Source organism: Ylistrum balloti, unplaced genomic scaffold (assembly GCF_031769215.1).
Source record: "Ylistrum balloti isolate Yb309-2 unplaced genomic scaffold, AGI_CSIRO_Ybal_v1 Utg370092, whole genome shotgun sequence".
Lineage (NCBI taxonomy): Eukaryota > Metazoa > Mollusca > Bivalvia > Pectinida > Pectinidae > Ylistrum > Ylistrum balloti.
In genome coordinates this window covers 937,659-957,793 of record NW_026782123.1, presented here as the reverse complement: position 1 = coordinate 957,793, position 20,135 = coordinate 937,659, and the positions used below count along the sequence as shown (strand labels likewise).

Here is a 20,135-nt window from a genome sequence, read left to right as displayed (position 1 = left end):
GTTAGTGTGGAGTTTAGGGCTACTGTAAGAGTGTGGGTCCACACCATGTCTTGTTAGTGTGAGTTTAGGGCTACTGTAAGAGTGTGGGTCCACACCATGTCTTGTTAGTGTAGAGTTTAGGGCTACTGTAAGAGTGTGGGTCCACACCATGTCTTGTTAGTGTGGAGTTTAGGGCTACTGTAAGAGTGTGGGTCCACACCATGTCTTGTTAGTGTGGAGTTTAGGGCTACTGTAAGAGAGAGAACAACGGGTCCACACCATGTCTTGTTAGTGTGGAGTTTAGGGCTACTGTAAGAGTGTGGGTCCACACCATGTCTTGTGTAGAGTTTAGGGCTACTGTAAGAGAGAGAACAATCCCTCCACACCATGTCTTGTTAGTGTAAGTTTCTACTGTAAGAGAGAGAACAATGGGTCCACACTGTCTTGTTACTGTCCCTCTCCCTCATACAGTGTCCACACCATACCTCTAACTGTCCCTCTCCCTCATACAGTACCCCCTACCTCTAACTGTCCCCCTCCCTCGTACATTCCCCCTACCTCTAACTGTCCCTCTCCCTTCTGTCCCCTACCTCTACAGCCCCCTCCCTCGTACATTCCCCCTACCTCTAACTGTCCCTCTCCCTCATACATTCCCCCTACCTCTAACTGTCCACCTCCCTTATACAGTCCCCCCTACCTCTAACTGTCTCCCTCCCTCGTACATTCCCCCTACCTCTAACTGTCCCTCTCCCTGGTACAGTCCCCCTACCTCTAACTGTCCCCTCCCTCATACATTCCCCCTACCTCTAATTGTCCCTCTCTCTCGTACATTCCCCCTACCTCTAACTGTCCCTCTCCCTCATACATTCCCCCCTACCTCTAACTGTCCCTCTCCCTCATACAGTCCCCCCTACCTCTAACTGTCCCTCTCCCTCGTACATTTCCCCTACCTCTAACTGTCCCTCTCCCTCGTACATTCCCCCTACCTCTAACTGTCCCTCTCCCTCGTACATTCCCCCTACCTCTAACTGTCCCTCTCCCTTGTACATTCCCCCTACCTCTAACTGTCCCTCTCCCTCGTACATTCCCCCTACCTCTAACTGTCCCTCTCCCTCGTACATTCCCCCTACCTCTAACTGTCCCTCTCCCTCATACATTCCCCCTACCTCTAACTGTCCCTCTCCCTCATACATTCCCCCTACCTCTAACTGTTCCCCTCCGTTATACAGTCCCCCCTACCTCTAACTGTCCCTCTCCCTCATACAGTACCCCCTACCTCTAACTGTCTCCCTCTAACTGTTCCTTCCCTGTAACTGCACCCAGTTCTGGAATAGTCCCTTTCCCTTGAACAGTTCGCCATCCTCTAACAGTCCCCTCTTCCTCAAACAGTCCCCTCTCCTTCTAACAAACCTCTTTCTACTATCTGTCCCATCTTCCTCCAAAAGTCCTCTATTTCTTGAACAATCTACCTCCTTCTTACAAGCACATCTCTCTTCTAGTCCCCCTCCCTCAAACAGACCCCTTAACACTTTCTGTCCCCTCTCCCTCACACAGTCCCCTCACCCTTGTATAGTCCTTCTCCCTTTTACAGCTCCCTCCTTCTTCTAGTCCCCCTCCATCAAAGCCGTCCCTCTCCCTCAAATAGTCCTTTCTCATGCAGACCTCTCTCCCTTGAACAGTCTCTCCTCCTTCTTACATTCCCCTCTCCCATCAACATTTCTCTCCTGTGTTTTAGATGATAGGTAGAGCTGTGTGTACTGTAGACAAGACCAAAAATCTCCCCCTTTAACAATTCCCTTTGGAACAGTTCCCATCTCTTCAACAGTCCCCTCTAACAGTCCCCCCCTTACAGTCCCCCTTACTCTAACAGTCCTATCCTTCCAACAGACTCCTCTCCCTCCAATAGACCCCTACATCTTTAATGGTCCCATTCCTTCTTACATTCCCCCTCCCCAACAGTCCCTTTCCTTGTCACAGTCCCCTGCCCTCAAACAGTCCCCACCCTCAAACAGTCCCCCACCCTCAAAAAGTCCCCCGCCCTCAAACAGTTCCCTGCCCTCAAACAGTCCCCCGCCCTCAAACAATCTTCTCTTGCTCTAACAGTCCCCTTCCCCCTAACAGCCCGTTCTCCCTACAAAAATCCCCTTCCCTGTAACCGTCTCCCCTCCCTTTCACAGTTCCCTTCCTGTGTGTTGTAAGCTGATAGGTAGTAGTGAAGCTGTAGATAAGGCTAACGTCACCTGCCTAATAAAGACGAGCTTTAAATAAACTTCTTGTTACTTTCAACACAGATAAAGAAGTTGTATCCAGAGTCAAATCTCAGACTGCCTGGAAAGAAAATATTTGGGAACTTGGATCCAGATTTTATCCAGCAGAGACGGGAAGGACTAGATGAGTTCATACAGAAGCTGGTTTGTCATCCAAAGATTTCTCAAAAGTAAGTATAATGGTATATGTTTCCTGGTCAGTGGTTCTGAATGTCCTCTCTACTTTGTAGAGGCAATCATTTATCAATGTGTTTCCCTTTACTACCAACACATCTCCAGACTCCCCGTTAGTTTTCTCTACTAACAACACATCTCCAGACTCCTCAGTAGTTCTCTCTACTAACAACACATCTCCAGACTCCCCGTTAGTTTTCTCTACTAACAACACATCTCCAGACTCCCCAGTAGTTCTCTCTACTAACAACACATCTCCAGACTCCCCAGTAGTTCTCTCTACTAACAACACATCTCCAGACTCCCGAGTAGTTCTCTCTACTAACAACACATCTCCAGACCCACCAGTAGTTCTCTCTACTAACAACACATCTCCAGACTCCTCAGTAGTTCTCTCTACTAACAACACATCTCCAGACCCACCAGTAGTTCTCTCTACTAACAACACATCTCCAGACCCACCAGTAGTTCTCTTTACTAACAACACATCTCCAGACTCCCCGTTAGTTTTCTCTACTAACAACACATCTCCAGACTCCCGAGTAGTTCTCTCTACTAACAACACATCTCCAGACCCACCAGTAGTTCTCTTTACTAACAACACATCTCCAGACTCCCCGTTAGTTTTCTCTACTAACAACACATCTCCAGACTCCTCAGTAGTTCTCTCTACTAACAACACATCTCCAGACCCACCAGTAGTTCTCTCTACTAACAACACATCTCCAGACCCACCAGTAGTTCTCTTTACTAACAACACATCTCCAGACTCCCCGTTAGTTTTCTCTACTAACAACACATCTCCAGACTCCCGAGTAGTTCTCTCTACTAACAACACATCTCCAGACTCCCGAGTAGTTCTAACTCATGAATTATGCATTTTAAACATTGAAGCTGTCGTCATAATTTGATTTTATTCATGTTCAGAAGTAAATAATATATACAAGATAATCAGCTCCTCAACAGTTCAGTGCTATATTTACCCAGTAATGTAAATTCAACTGGGACAAAGGTCAACCATCACGTGCCTCAGTACAAAACAGTGAGACTATCAGTGGCCTCCTTAGTTCATTAAATCAATGTCTGGTACCAGCAAGTCAGCGCTCTAGTGACTTTACAACAACATACAAAATATACAAATAGCTATATAACTATCATGTTATCAGTGTAATAACATCACATAACTATCATGTTATCAGTGTTATAACATCACATAACTATCATGTTATCAGTGTTATAACATCACATAACTATCATGTTATCAGTGTAATAACATCACATAACTATCATGTTATCAGTGTTATAACATCACATAACTATCATGTTATCAGTGTTATAACATCACATAACTATCATGTTATCAGTGTTATAACATCACATAACTATCATGTTATCAGTGTTATAACATCACATCACTATCATGTTATCAGTGTAATAACATCACATAACTATCATGTTATCAGTGTAATAACATCACAAAACTATCATGTTATCAGTGTTATAACATCACATCACTATCATGTTATCAGTGTTATAACATCACATAACTATCATGTTATCAGTGTTATAACATCACATAACTATCATGTTATCAGTGTTATAACATCACATCACTATCATGTTATCAGTGTTATAACATCACATAACTATCATGTTATCAGTGTTATAACATCACATAACTATCATGTTATCAGTGTTATAATACTCATTGTATAATTATCAGAGGGGCTTATTTAAGGAAGCTGGAAAGTCAGGACAACTTATAAAAGAACTATGGGAAGATTGCCAAGGTCACACAGCTCAAATTATTTAGAAATATATTGTACTTGATAAAGGTTGCATTACTTTGTTATATCAATAAAGGAAATATACCATGCATTAAGTTAAACACTACTTTGAATTTAATTAAGATATCATATTGTTGACTTTTTAAATTTTTTAAATGATTGATTAATGTTATTGAGCAGACAAGCTAAGAAATAGGATATCCAAGACAGGACACCTGTAAGAAATTTCTTACAGTGTAAATTAGGTCAACTTCGGTCTCTGAAATATTGAAATAAAACTGAGCTTTATCATTTTTTCTCTTGGACATGTCTGATTGTAGAATTATAAAATAGACGGAGAAAAGCTGACATAAAGATTCTGTACAAAAACTTTGGGCAGGTTGACTGAGTGTAGGTTGATTGGTAGGAAATGGTTATTTATTTTAATGATAGATTGTTCACTGATACAGCAAGGCACAGAAAGTAACACATCTAACAGTAAAATCACCTTAAGGCTTCAATTTACAATAATCCTGTTTATTGTCACGTCTTATTAAGGTGTTGGCTTAAGTTCTCCCACACTCACCATAGTCAGGCCAGGGGCCACTTATTCTTTATATCAGAGGTCTGGCCTGGACACGAACAGTGACGTAGGTAAATTGGTACATGTGTATGTATATATATAGATCTACACTGGCAAAGTGAAATTTACAGATGAAGAAGAAATTCTACCACTATGTTTACTCCTAGTCAGCATGTAAACTCCACAAACGGGATGACCATACCTAACAGTAAGTTCACATAATTCATAACTGGTATTATGGTAAACATCAGAACTGGTATTATGGTAAACATCAGAACTGGTATTATGGTAAACATCAGAACTGGTATAATGGTAAACATCAGAATTGGTATTATGTTCTTCATCAGAACTGGTATTATGGTAAACATCAGAACTGGTATTATGGTAAACATCAGAACTGGTATTATGTTACACATCAGAACTGGTATTTATGGTAAACATCAGAACTGGTATTATGGTAAACATCAGAACTGGTATTATGTTACACATCAGAATTGGTATTTATGGTAAACATCAGAACTGGTATTATGGTAAACATCAGAACTGGTATTATGGTAAACATCAGAACTGGTATTATGGTAAACATCAGAACTGGTATTATGGTAAACATCAGAACTGGTATTATGTTACACATCAGAACTGGTATTATGGTAAACATCAGAACTGGTATTATGTTACTGGTATTATGTTACACATCAGAATTGGTATTTATGGTAAACATCAGAACTGGTATTATGGTAAACATCAGAACTGGTATTATGTTACACATCAGAACTGGTATTTATGGTAAACATCAGAACTGGTATTATGGTAAACATCAGAACTGGTATTATGTTACACATCAGAATTGGTATTTATGGTAAACATCAGAACTGGTATTATGGTAAACATCAGAACTGGTATTATGGTAAACATCAGAACTGGTATTATGGTAAACATCAGAACTGGTATTATGGTAAACATCAGAACTGGTATTATGGTAAACATCAGAACTGGTATTATGGTAAACATCAGAACTGGTATTATGGTAAACATCAGAACTGGTATTATGTTACACATCAGAACTGGTATTATGTTACACATCAGAACTGGTATTTATGGTAAACATCAGAACTGGTATTATGGTAAACATCAGAACTGGTATTATAGTAAACATCAGAACTGGTATTTATGGTAAACATCAGAACTGGTATTATGGTAAACATCAGAACTGGTATTATGGTAAACATCAGAACTGGTATTATGGTAAACATCAGAACTGGTATTATGGTACACATCAGAACTGGTATTATGTTACACATCAGAACTGGTATTATGGTAAACATCAGAACTGGTATTATAGTAAACATCAGAACTGGTATTATGTTACACATCAGAACTGGTATTATGTTACACATCAGAACTGGTATTATAGTAAACATCAGAACTGGTATTATAGTAAACATCAGAACTGGTATTATGGTAAACATCAGAACTGGTATTATGGTATATTTCTGAGCTGATATTCTACGATAAATCTAAGCAGGAATTATGCAATAGATTGGTATTTATTATCATTACGACACTCTAGAAAGTTTGATTGTTTCATCGAAATCCTGCCACATATTGACTAGGTACTAAATAGTTGTATGTTGTTTTCACCTGAAGTTAATACATGTATCTATCACGAGTTGTTAGAATCAATATCACAATAGCCACTTGTAACCTTTTGAAAATTAAGCACATTCCATAATATATGTTAATTATTCTGGAGTGGAAAGAATTCTTTATTAGCTGATCCCCATCAAAGTCAGTTTTTACGTTTTAATTAGAAATGAATCCCACTCTGTAGTGCACTGCAATTAAAACAGTTAAAACTTGTTGACTCATCGTTTAACATATGTTAACCAAGGCACCAGGAAACTGTGTAAGCCCCCCAGGCTAGAATGTCAGACTGTCGAGGCCTGTCACAACAGTTATATTAATGTTCCCTGATCTATGGAATTGATACAGTGAATGAGTCTGTGATCTGCTGACAGAACTCTCCACATTCCGATTTACAATCACCAAACACTAAATGAGCTAATTATAGGAAACTGAAATAGCAGTTTTACTGAAGAGAAAAATATATTTGGGTGGGCTTATTACAAGGCATGGACTTATGACTGGATAAAGATAGAACATAGACCTAGGGAGTTACTAATGAAAAGAAATTTTCAGTGAAAGATTAGTATGAAAAGTAAATTTATTACTTACTTTAGGAGATATTGTAATGGAAGGTGTGAAGGATACACAAAAGATGTGTTGAGGTCATAGGGGCATCTGAATCAGTGTCACATTTAAAACATTGTGAAATTGTGTAATGAAAACTGAAATATATCTGCACCATTCCCAGGTGATATGAAGTGTACAGAATCATGATCATTGAAAGGTTAAAAAAAGTGCAAAGGGATATATAGATACACACAGTAAAATAACACCAGAAGGTAACCATGTTGTTCACTGCTTACTTCCCATGTTATTTGTAACGCTATACTTGACAGGGTTATTTTCATTAGAGTCAGGATTATTTAAAAAAATTACAGCATATTCTTTTTCAATGTAACCATGGTTACACAGACAGTTGTGACACTACATCTACCATGGTTACAGTGATGTGACACTACATCTACCATGGTTACAGTCATGTGACACTACATCTACTATGGTTACAGTGATGTGACACTACATCTACCATGGTTACAGTGATGTGACACTACATCTACCATGGTTACAGTGATGTGACACTACATCTACTATGGTTACAGTGATGTGACACTACATCTACTATGGTTACAGTGATGTGACACTACATCTACCATGGTTACAGTGATGTGACACTACATCTACCATGGTTACAGTGATGTGACACTACATCTACCATGGTTACAGTGATGTGACACTACATCTACCATGGTTACAGTGATGTGACACTACATCTACCATGGTTACAGTGATGTGACACTACATCTACCATGGTTACAGTGATGTGACACTACATCTACCATGGTTACAGTGATGTGACACTACATCTACCATGGTTACAGTGATGTGACACTACATCTACTATGGTTACAGTGATGTGACACTACATCTACCATGGTTACAGTGATGTGACACTACATCTACCATGGTTACAGTGATGTGACACTACATCTACCATGGTTACAGTGATGTGACACTGCATCTACCATGGTTACAGTAATGTGACACTACATCTACCATGGTTACAGTGATGTGACACTACATCTACCATGGTTACAGTGATGTGACACTACATCTACCATGGTTACAGTGATGTGACACTACATCTACCATGGTTACAGTGATGTGACACTACATCTACCATGGTTACAGTGATGTGATACTACATCTACCATGGTTACAGTGATGATTGTGGCATATGTGTATATAAGTGGTTTTAATTGAGAGCAACCATTTTTTTCAATAAAAAAGTTGGTGTTCCTGTGTTCTGTACCATTTCATTGTCTTGATTTATAGCTGGGCGTCTGAATGTTGAATCAATCACATTCTAGAGAGATTGACATTTGGTTATATACCTGATTTTGTGGTTTTACTTAAGACCAATGATATATGAATGAAGTTTGATGTTCATTGTAAGGTTTTGATGGGGAAAGATGAATGATTACCCTATGCTAATGAGATTGACAATTACACCTCAGGTGTTGTGAACAGGAACACTTAGTGTACCTAGATATGGTATAGTAGAGACAAGTGGAAAATCTGACGAGTAACTCACCTCTATTCAGCCAACCATCTGACCTTGATATATATGATAAATCCTGCCATCCTCCCTCTATCCACTCAGCCACTCCCACCCCCACTCCCACCCCTACCCCTACCCCTACCCCCACTACCCCTATTCCCTTAGCAACTGCCCCACTACCCCTCAACCCTACCCCTTAACCTAACCCCCACCCCCACCCCTACCTCTACCCCCACTACCCCCACTACCCCTACCCCCACCCCCACTACCCCTCCACCCTACCCACCTTACTTCCTATAAAAGCTTTGTACTGACTTAGCCTTGAACCCCCTTTACAGCCTGGTGTTTTATGACCCGCTATATAGGGTCTCTAGTGTGTCATTAATACTGGCCTTTTTATACAATATCTGACCACTATGACCAGAAAACATTCTCTCTGTTCTACATTGCTAAATGGCCTTTGGCCATTTTAATTGGTCACTACCAGTCTCTACCATACTTGTCAAAATTCAAACATAGATCCTTTAGAGGTGTGAATGAAACAATAGTTTTGATTTGAACAAATACCTTTCTACTTTAGTTAGTCCTGTGTAACAAAAGTAATCAATTTTCTATGTATTTCCAGAACAAAATATATAAAAGTGTTGTTTAAAATCATTATTGAAAGGTAACATTGTTATATTACAAACAAACAATCAATTAGGTAACATTGTTATATTACAAACAAACAATCAATTAGGTAACATTGTTATATTACAAACAAACAATCAATTAGGTAACATTGTTAACATTGTTATATTACAAACAAACAATCAATTAGGTAACATTGTTATATTACAAACAAACAATCAATTAGGTAACATTGTTATGTTACAAACAAACAATCAATTAGGTAACATTGTTATATTACAAACAAACAATCAATTAGGTAACATTGTTATGTTACAAACAAACAAACAAGTAGCTGTTTATCTGGTAATAAGTGACTCTGATGCTGTTCAGTAGAAGTACAAACCTAATGCTGTTTCATTGTGTTATAACAAACTCTGGGCTTATTTCAGTCTTAAATCTTGGGAATAGGTTAATAAGGATCACAAAGGACTTCTCTCAGTGTCAAACTGGCTAAGCCATATGTCCAGTAATAAGTCCCCTCATATCTCTTACTCTCTCTGAGGGTTATAAACAAATGAGATATCATTGTCCTGTAATAAGCCCACCCACATCTTTCACTGTTTCTAAGGGTTATCAACCAATGTCCTTAAGTGTACTTAAAACTCCAATATAAACTTATCATGATGATCCATGCTGAATTCGATCAGGGGAATGGACATCTGTATAACACCTCTTTTAATTGTAATGAAATTTGCATGTGATATCACTATTATTCTAAAGCTAGCTGTCATGTGATCCCGATGTAGTATGGTAAAATGAAGCCCATGGTAAAGTTTGTTTTATTATGTATTGAGGAACATAATTAGGTAAACTGATAAAAAATTAAGTGAAAACAGCACTTGAAAATAAAAGATAAGGGTGGGGGTTGGGGATGGGGGGGGGGGGGGGGGTTCATTTCACCATTATGGTATTTTGACACTGGTTCATTTCCCCATCCTTCACAATACCTTGCTACACCAGTGGTGTATTAAACCTGGTCCAGTTTTCTTGTTTAGATAACTTTATTGTGTAATCTGCAACTCCATAGCATTACTGTACCATGAAAGGCATCGGTTGTTGACAGCAGGTGGAAAACAGTAGATTAATTTTAGGAGTTCTGACAGTGTTTTGAAATAGTTCCAAGAAACAAACTTCAGTCAACTTTTAACCATAGCTTATATATAGATTACATTTGTGTTAAGAAAACAGAGTTCAATAATTCAGTCGGTCACTTGTTGGTCCTTCTGTAAGTAAGGTATAAGCAGCTATTAATTATTCAATGTACCTCAGTTTTCTTTGGTCTTACTATAGCACTGCATCATATACACAACTCCTACCACCTTCCACCTGTTCCCCACCCCCTACCACCTGTTCCCAATCCCCTTCCACCTGTTCCCCACCCCCTACCACCTGTTCCCCACCCCTATCACCTGTTCCCCACCCCCTACCACTTGTTCCCCCTACCACCTGTTCCCCATCCCCTCCACCTGTTCCCCATCCCCTTCCTCACTCTCTCTTCCCCCTTCTCTCCTCTGTACTTCAGTTCACATCATGTACAGCTGATATACTAGGATTGACGTACTGTAGTCATCAAACTAGATATTTCACTGCACCACACACTGACAATGGTGAAGTGAACAATATCTAGTTGATTAAGTCAAATGTAAAAAGATAAAAATAAAACATAAGTGCATACATTAAAATAAGAAACAGAATACTTTTTTTTCTTTTTACATGACAGATATATTTTGTTCTGTTATTCTTGTATATCTGTATAATATACCTATCAATTATTGGTATATCTGTATATTATATTAATTATTGGTATATCTGTATATTATATTAATTATTGGTATATCTGTATATTATATTAATTATTGGTATATCTGTATATTATATTAATTATTGGTATATCTGTATATTATATTAATTATTAGTATGTATGATATTAATTATTGATATCATACATCCATTATTGGTATATACGTATACATAATTGTAGAACATTTTATTAATATGTATATTATATCAATTATGTTAAGTCAGATACATTTTATACTTCAAGGTGATCTTCCCAACAATAAAAAGTCTCTTCAGTTAAAAACCCAGTCAGTAATAATAAGATTTTGTGATTTACCTGGGAGCCAGGTATGTGTAGTGTGTATTGGTCTCCAGTGTCTGTCTCCATATCTAATGTTAATCTACATATGTAACGCTGACTATGGTAATGTTTGGGATATAGGGCAGTAGAATTTTACACCACCACACTGTGTATCAGCGAGTACACAGTCTGAACCTCAGTCCTGGATGTACATCATCACACCGCTGTGTTTAATTTACTGCAAAATCAGCTGATTTAGTGTCTGCTTTTAAATGAACATTCTACTTCGGATTTATTTCTAAAGGATGGATTTATTGGACAAATTATTGCTATATACATCTGAATTAGTGTTTAATCATTATTAATGTTTTGGATGCTTTTAATTACCAAACTATTTCAACTTCAAGGTAAGTGTTAGTGTTAAAGTTGTACGTAACTGTTCAGGTGTTAGTGTTAGGTTGTACCATACTGGTCAGTGTTAGTGTTAAAGTTGTACCATACTGGTCAGTGTTAGGTTGTACCATACTGGTCAGGTGTTAGTGTTAGGTTGTACCATACTGGTCAGTGTTAGGTTGTACCATACTTGTCAGTGTTAGGTGGTACCATATTGGTCAGTGTTAGGTTGTACCATACTGGTCAGTGTTAGGTTGTACCATACTGGTCAGTGTTAGGTTGTACCATACTGGTCAGTGTTAGTGTTAAAGTTGTACCATACTGGTCAGGTGTTAGTGTTAGGTTGTACCATACTGGTCAGTGTTAGGTTGTACCATACTGGTCAGTGTTAGGTTGTACCATACTGGTCCATGTTAGGTTGTACCATACTGGTCAGTGTTAGTGTTAAAGTTATACCTAACTGCTCAGGTGTTAGTGTTAGGTTGTATCATACTGGTCAGTGTTAGTTGTAGGTTATACCATACTGGTCAGTGTTAGGTTGTACCATACTGGTCAGTGTTAGTGTTAAAGTTGTACTATACTGGTCAGTGTTAGGTTGTACCATACTGGTCAGGTGTTAATGTTAGGTTGTACCATACTGGTCAGTGTTAGGTTGTACCATACTGGTCCATGTTAGGTTGTACCATACTGGTCAGTGTTAGTGTTAAAGTTATACCTAACTGCTCAGGTGTTAGTGTTAGGTTGTACCATACTGGTCAGTGTTAGTGTTAAAGTTGTACTATACTGGTCAGTGTTAGGTGGTACCATATTGGTCAGTGTTAGGTTGTACCATACTGGTCAGTGTTAGGTTGTACCATACTGGTCCATGTTAGGTTGTACCATACTGGTCAGTGTTAGTGTTAAAGTTATACCTAACTGCTCAGGTGTTAGTGTTAGGTTGTATCATACTGGTCAGTGTTAGTTGTAGGTTATACCATACTGGTCAGTGTTAGGTTGTACCATACTGGTCAGTGTTAGTGTTAAAGTTGTACTATACTGGTCAGTGTTAGGTTGTACCATACTGGTCAGGTGTTAATGTTAGGTTGTACCATACTGGTCAGTGTTAGGTTGTACCATACTGGTCAGTGTTAGGTTGTACCATACTGGTCAGTGTTAGGTTGTACCATACTGGTCAGTGTTAGGTTGTACCATACTGGTCAGTGTTAGTGTTAAAGTTATACCTAACTGCTCAGGTGTTAGTGTTAGGTTGTATCATACTGGTCAGTGTTAGTTGTAGGTTATACCATACTGGTCAGTGTTAGGTTGTACCATACTGGTCAGTGTTAGTGTTAAAGTTGTACTATACTGGTCAGGTGTTAGGTTGTACCATACTGGTCAGTGTTAGGTTGTACCATACTGGTCAGTGTTAGGTTGTACCATACTGGTCAGTGTTAGGTGGTACCATACTGGTCAGTGTTAGGTTGTACCATACTGGTCAGGTGTTAATGTTAGGTTGTACCATACTGGTCAGTGTTAGGTTGTACCATACTGGTCAGGTGTTAATGTTAGGTTGTACCATACTGGTCAGTGTTAGGTTGTACCATACTGGTCAGGTGTTAGGTTGTACCATACTGGTCAGTGTTAGGTTGTACCATACTGGTCAGTGTTAGTGTTAAAGTTGTACTATACTGGTCAGTGTTAGGTTGTACCATACTGGTCAGGTGTTAATGTTAGGTTGTACCATACTGGTCAGTGTTAGGTTGTACCATACTGGTCAGTGTTAGTGTTAAAGTTGTACTATACTGGTCAGTGTTAGGTTGTACCATACTGGTCAGGTGTTAATGTTAGGTTGTACCATACTGGTCAGTGTTAGGTTGTACCATACTGGTCAGTGTTAGGTGGTACCATACTGGTCAGTGTTAGGTTGTACCATACTGGTCAGTGTTAGGTTGTACCATACTGGTCAGTGTTAGGTTGTACCATACTGGTCAGTGTTAGGTTGTACCATACTGGTCAGTGTTAGGTTGTACCATACTGGTCAGTGTTAGGTTGTACCATACTGGTCAGTGTTAGGTTGTACCATACTGGTCAGTGTTAGGTTGTACCATACTGGTCAGTGTTAGGTTGTACCATACTGGTCAGTGTTAGGTTGTACCATACTGGTCAGTGTTAGGTTGTACCATACTGGTCAGTGTTAGGTTGTACCATACTGGTCAGTGTTAGGTTGTACCATACTGGTCAGTGTTAGGTTGTACCATACTGGTCAGTGTTAGGTTGTACCATACTGGTCAGTGTTAGGTTGTACCATACTGCTCAGGTGACATCATAGATAAGACCTGAAGTATTAACAGAGATCTGTAAAACTGGCCCATCATCTGTTAGCTAGACAGATAATCAGAATACTGCTGAAATCTGTAACATAGGTTATGATCACTTAAGACATACAACAGTATTGAACTCTCTAGCTACAGTTTTGCAGGTTTTGATGTCCCTGTCATTTTATTGGGATATAGTTTGCTGCTATTCATACCCCCGCTTGTCTCTATTCAGTGTCATTTCTCCTGTCACAATATCTCAGTCATTAAGGTTCTGGATGGTGAAGATGTGACCTGAATGGCTTGATCCCTACTCAGGGTATATTTCACAGGAAGCTAAATGCTTGTGTTCTTGGCACTTGATTATACTTACTCTATATATATTGGACCTTCTGTATGGTGTTCAGGTAGGAAGTTGCCAGCTGCTGTAAGGAGACTCAGATTGACTGTTGAAAGGGTGATGAACCAAGTAAACAAACAGTTATCCCTTCAGCTACTTCATTTACTTCATTACATAGATTAGGTCAGATTTTAAGAAAAGTTTGAGAAAAACATTTAAGTTTGGAGGTCAGGGTTGCTATTACTGTTGATGGCTGAAGAGTTTGGCCGTTGATGGCTGAAGAGTTTGGCTGTTGATGGCTGAAGGGTTTGGCCGTTGATGGCTGAAGGGTTTGGCCGTTGATGGCTGAAGAGTTTGGCTGTTGATGGCTGAAGATTTTGGCTGTTGATGGCTGAAGATTTTGGCTGTTGATGGCTGAAGATTTTGGCCGTTGATGGCTGAAGAGTTTGGCCGTTGATGGCTGAAGGGTTTGGCCGTTGATGGCTGAAGGGTTTGGCCGTTGATGGCTGAAGGGTTTGGCCGTTGATGGCTGAAGAGTTTGGCTGTTGATGGCTGAAGATTTTGGCTGTTGATGGCTGAAGATTTTGGCTGTTGATGGCTGAAGATTTTGGCCGTTGATGGCTGAAGAGTTTGGCCGTTGATGGCTGAAGGGTTTGGCCGTTGATGGCTGAAGGGTTTGGCCGTTGATGGCTGAAGAGTTTGGCTGTTGATGGCTGAAGAGTTTGGCTGTTGATGGCTGAAGATTTTGGCTGTTGATGGCTGAAGAGTTTGGCTGTTGATGGCTGAAGAGTTTGGCTGTTGATGGCTGAAGAGTTTGGCTGTTGATGGCTGAAGATTTTGGCTGTTGATGGCTGAAGAGTTTGGCTGTTGATGATAATTTCAGTTGATGCAATATTTTCATCTTCCTCATTATAATACACACATGCACATATATTGATTAAATTTTTTAATCAGCTGCCATTGAGGTTCTATCAAAGTGTAAAATAATGTACAGAGGTACACTGAAGTGAGCTAAGAGAAAATGTCTACAGAAGTACCACATTATGAAGGCTTTTATGGTGGGTGGGGGGGGACAGTCAAAATCTGATTGTGTACTATTTGATGTAACTAGGTGAGAAAAATTACACCTAAGATATTGACTAGTTAATATGTTTATGTGGCTGTTATAGAGACATCAGTGTAGGGATTTGACTGTTGTAGACATCAGTGTAGGGATTTGACTGTTGTAGACATCAGTGTAGGGATTTGACTGTTGTAGACATCAGTGTAGGGATTTGACTGTTGTAGACAGTGTAGGGATTTGACTGTTGTAGAGACATCAGTGTAGGGATTTGACTGTTGTAGACATCAGTGTAGGGATTTGACTGTTGTAGACATCAGTGTAGGGATTTGACTGTTGTAGACATCAGTGTAGGGATTTGACTGTTGTAGACATCAGTGTAGGGATTTGACTGTTGTAGACATCAGTGTAGGGATTTGACTGTTGTAGACATCAATGTAGGGATTTGACTGTTGTAGACATCAATGTAGGGATTTGACTGTTGTAGAGACATCAGTGTAGGGATTTGGCTGTTGTATAGGGATTTGACTGACATCAGTGTAGGGATTTGACTGTTGTAGAGACATCAGTGTAGGGATTTGACTGTTGTAGAGACATCAGTGTAGGGATTTGACTGTTGTAGACATCAGTGTAGGGATTTGACTGTTGTAGACATCAGTGTAGGGATTTGACTGTTGTAGACATCAGTGTAGGGATTTGACTGTTGTAGACATCAGTGTAGGGATTTGACTGTTGTAGACATCAATGTAGGGATTTGACTGTTGTAGAGACATCAGTGTAGGGATTTGACTGTTGTAGAGACATCAGTGTAGGGATTTGACTGTTGTAGAGACATCAGTGTAGGGATTTGACTGTTGTAGAGACATCAGTGTAGGGATTTGACTGTTGTAGAGAGGGATTTGACTGTTGTATCAGTGTAGGGATTTGACTTGTAGACTCAGTTAGGGATTTGACTGTTGTAGACATCAGTGTAGGGATTTGACTGTTGTAGACATCAGTGTAGGGATTTGACTGTTGTAGACATCAGTGTAGGGATTTGACTGTTGTAGACATCAGTGTAGGGATTTGACTGTTGTAGAGACATCAGTGTAGGGATTTGACTGTTGTAGAGACATCAGTGTAGGGATTTGACTGTTGTAGAGACATCAGTGTAGGGATTTGACTGTTGTAGAGACATCAGTGTAGGGATTTGACTGTTGTAGACATCAGTGTAGGGATTTGACTGTTGTAGACAGTGTAGGGATTTGACTGTTGTAGAGACATCAGTGTAGGGATTTGACTGTTGTAGACATCAGTGTAGGGATTTGACTGTTGTAGACATCAGTGTAGGGATTTGACTGTTGTAGAGACATCAGTGTAGGGATTTGACTGTTGTAGAGACATCAGTGTAGGGATTTGACTGTTGTAGAGACATCAGTGTAGGGATTTGACTGTTGTAGACATCAGACATCAGTGTGGGGATTTGACTGTTGTAGACATCAATGTAGGGATTTGACTGTTGTAGACATCAGTGTAGGGATTTGACTGTTGTAGACATCAGTGTAGGGATTTGACTGTTGTAGACATCAGTGTAGGGATTTGACTGTTGTAGAGACATCAGTGTAGGGATTTGACTGTTGTAGAGACATCAGTGTAGGGATTTGACTGTTGTAGAGACATCAGTGTAGGGATTTGACTGTTGTAGAGACATCAGTGTAGGGATTTGACTGTTGTAGACATCAGTGTAGGGATTTGACTGTTGTAGACATCAGTGTAGGGATTTGACTGTTGTAGACATCAGTGTAGGGATTTGACTGTTGTAGACATCAGTGTAGGGATTTGACTGTTGTAGACATCAGTGTAGGGATTTGACTGTTGTAGAGACATCAGTGTAGGGATTTGACTGTTGTAGACATCAGTGTAGGGATTTGACTGTTGTAGACATCAGTGTAGGGATTTGACTGTTGTAGACATCAGTGTAGGGATTTGACTGTTGTAGACATCAGTGTAGGGATTTGACTGTTGTAGAGACATCAGTGTAGGGATTTGACTGTTGTAGACATCAGTGTAGGGATTTAGTTAGGCTGTTGTAGAGACATCGGTAGTAACACAATTTTTTTTATCAAGATTGCTCATACCTTTGTATGCATGAGTTAATCTAATTAAAAGTGAGATATATTTGACATGATTAAATGTTCTGGTTCCTGGTTGGTGATTTGTTTAACTCATTACTGAAAAGCCAGCAACATTAGATTAAATCGTGTGTTTGTGATTTCAGTTTTTGTATTATCATACAAGTTTGAGGTTGTTGTGCCACAGCTATTCCATAAGCGTGGTTTACATACTCAGCAATAAACGTTGGAAGGTGTTTTAAAATTTTCTCTGACTTGATATTGAGTATGGCCTGATTGCAGTGTGGCAGACTTGTTTAATCTGACAGCCTGTGAAATCTGACAAAGTGGGCAGGTTACATGATATCAGAATGGTGTTTAGACACTATAAGTGATTAGCACTTGCCTTTGGAGGTCCAGAATACTTTTAATTTGACTAGGCACATTTCAGATCTTACATGACAAGAGTGACAAGTTTTATCTAATTTCTCTGTCTGAGGTTCTTGTCCTTGTCGTTTCTTCTGTCTCCTACCCCAGCGCAAAGTGAATATATAAATAAATAAATATACAGTTGTACATAGTATCATTGTTGGACTAATTACTCGGATCAGGCAGATAGAATGAATACCTTAGATATGAGAAGTCAGCTGCTTTTGTCTGTTTCAGCCCAGAGGTGAGAGAATTTTTGACTCTAGACAATCCACGCAATGCTCAGGAACCAGTAGACTCTGATACATTTGAAGACACTATGGTGAGTACAGAAAATTATTTTCAATGATAAATCGTAATTTACAGAAAAGCAACAGTTCTGTATGTGTATATTTCAAACATTTACCAAGGAGAAATGATAATAAAGACAATAAAAACAAGATCAGCTCTAAACAAGATCCAACCTTATTGATAGACATTGGCACAACTCCTAGCATCATTGATAGACATTGGCACAACTCCTAGCATCATTGCTAGACATTAACACAACTCCTAGCATCATTGATAGACATTGGCACAACTCCTAGCATCATTGCTAGACATTGGCACAACTCCTAGCATCATTGATAGACATTGGCACAACTCCTAGCATCATTGCTAGACATTAACACAACTCCTAGCATCATTGATAGACATTGGCACAACTCCTAGCATCATTGCTAGACATTAACACAACTCCTAGCATCATTGCTAGGCATTGGCACAACTCCTAGCATCATTGATAGACATTGGCACAACTCCTAGCATCATTGCTAGACATTGGCACAACTCCTAGCATCATTGATAGACATTAACACAACTCCTAGCATCATTGCTAGACATTGGCACAACTCCTAGCATCATTGCTAGACATTGGCACAACTCCTAGCATCATTGATAGACATTAACACAACTCCTAGCATCATTGCTAGACATTGGCACAACTCCTAGCATCATTGCTAGACATTAACACAACTCCTAGCATCATTGATAGACATTGGCACAACTCCTAGCATCATTGCTAGACATTAACACAACTCCTAGCATCATTGCTAGACATTGGCACAACTCCTAGCATCATTGCTAGACATTAACACAACTCCTAGCATCATTGATAGACATTGGCACAACTCCTAGCATCATTGCTAGACATTGGCACAACTCCTAGCATCATTGATAGACATTGGCACAACTCCTAGCATCATTGCTAGACATTAGCACAACTCCTAGCATCATTGATAGACATTGGCACAACTCCTAGCATCATTGCTAGACATTAACACAACTCCTAGCATCATTGCTAGGCATTGGCACAACTCCTAGCATCATTGATAGACATTGGCACAACTCCTAGCATCATTGCTAGACATTGGCACAACTCCTAGCATCATTGATAGACATTAACACAACTCCTAGCATCATTGCTAGACATTGGCACAACTCCTAGCATCATTGCTAGACATTGGCACAACTCCTAGCATCATTGCTAGACATTGGCACAACTCCTAGCATCATTGCTAGACATTAACACAACTCCTAGCATCATTGATAGACATTGGCACAACTCCTAGCATCATTGCTAGACATTAACACAACTCCTAGCATCATTGCTAGACATTGGCACAACTCCTAGCATCATTGATAGACATTAGCACAACTCCTAGCATCATTGCTAGACATTGGCACAACTCCTAGCATCATTGCTAGACATTGGCACAACTCCTAGCATCATTGATAGACATTAACACAACTCCTAGCATCATTGCTAGACATTAACACAACTCCTAGCATCATTGATAGACATTGGCACAACTCCTAGCATCATTGCTAGACATTAACACAACTCCTAGCATCATTGCTAGACATTGGCACAACTCCTAGCATCATTGATAGACATTAACACAACTCCTAGCATCATTGCTAGACATTAGCACAACTCCTAGCATCATTGCTAGACATTGGCACAACTCCTAGCATCATTGCTAGACATTGGCACAACTCCTAGCATCATTGCTAGACATTGGCACAACTCCTAGCATCATTGCTAGACATTGGCACAACTCCTAGTGTCATTGCTAGACATTAACACAACTCCTAGCATCATTGATAGACATTAACACAACTCCTAGTATCATTGATAGACATTAACACAACTCCTAGCATCATTGATAGACATTAACACAACTCCTAGCATCATTGATAGACATTAACACAACTCCTAGCA

At 39.5% G+C, this 20,135-nt stretch overlaps 1 protein-coding gene across 1 annotated transcript in view; it reads left to right on the top strand.

Moving 5' to 3' along the window:
- Positions 1 to 20,135, top strand: part of LOC132549947 (serine/threonine-protein kinase Sgk1-like) — a 51,928-nt gene that overhangs the window by 6,400 nt on the left and 25,393 nt on the right. Inside the window, exons 2-3 of the mRNA XM_060213932.1 lie at positions 2,271 to 2,416; positions 18,110 to 18,194. Of these exons, the coding sequence (XP_060069915.1) occupies positions 2,271 to 2,416; positions 18,110 to 18,194 (231 nt within the window). The remainder of the gene's footprint in view (positions 1 to 2,270; positions 2,417 to 18,109; positions 18,195 to 20,135) is intronic.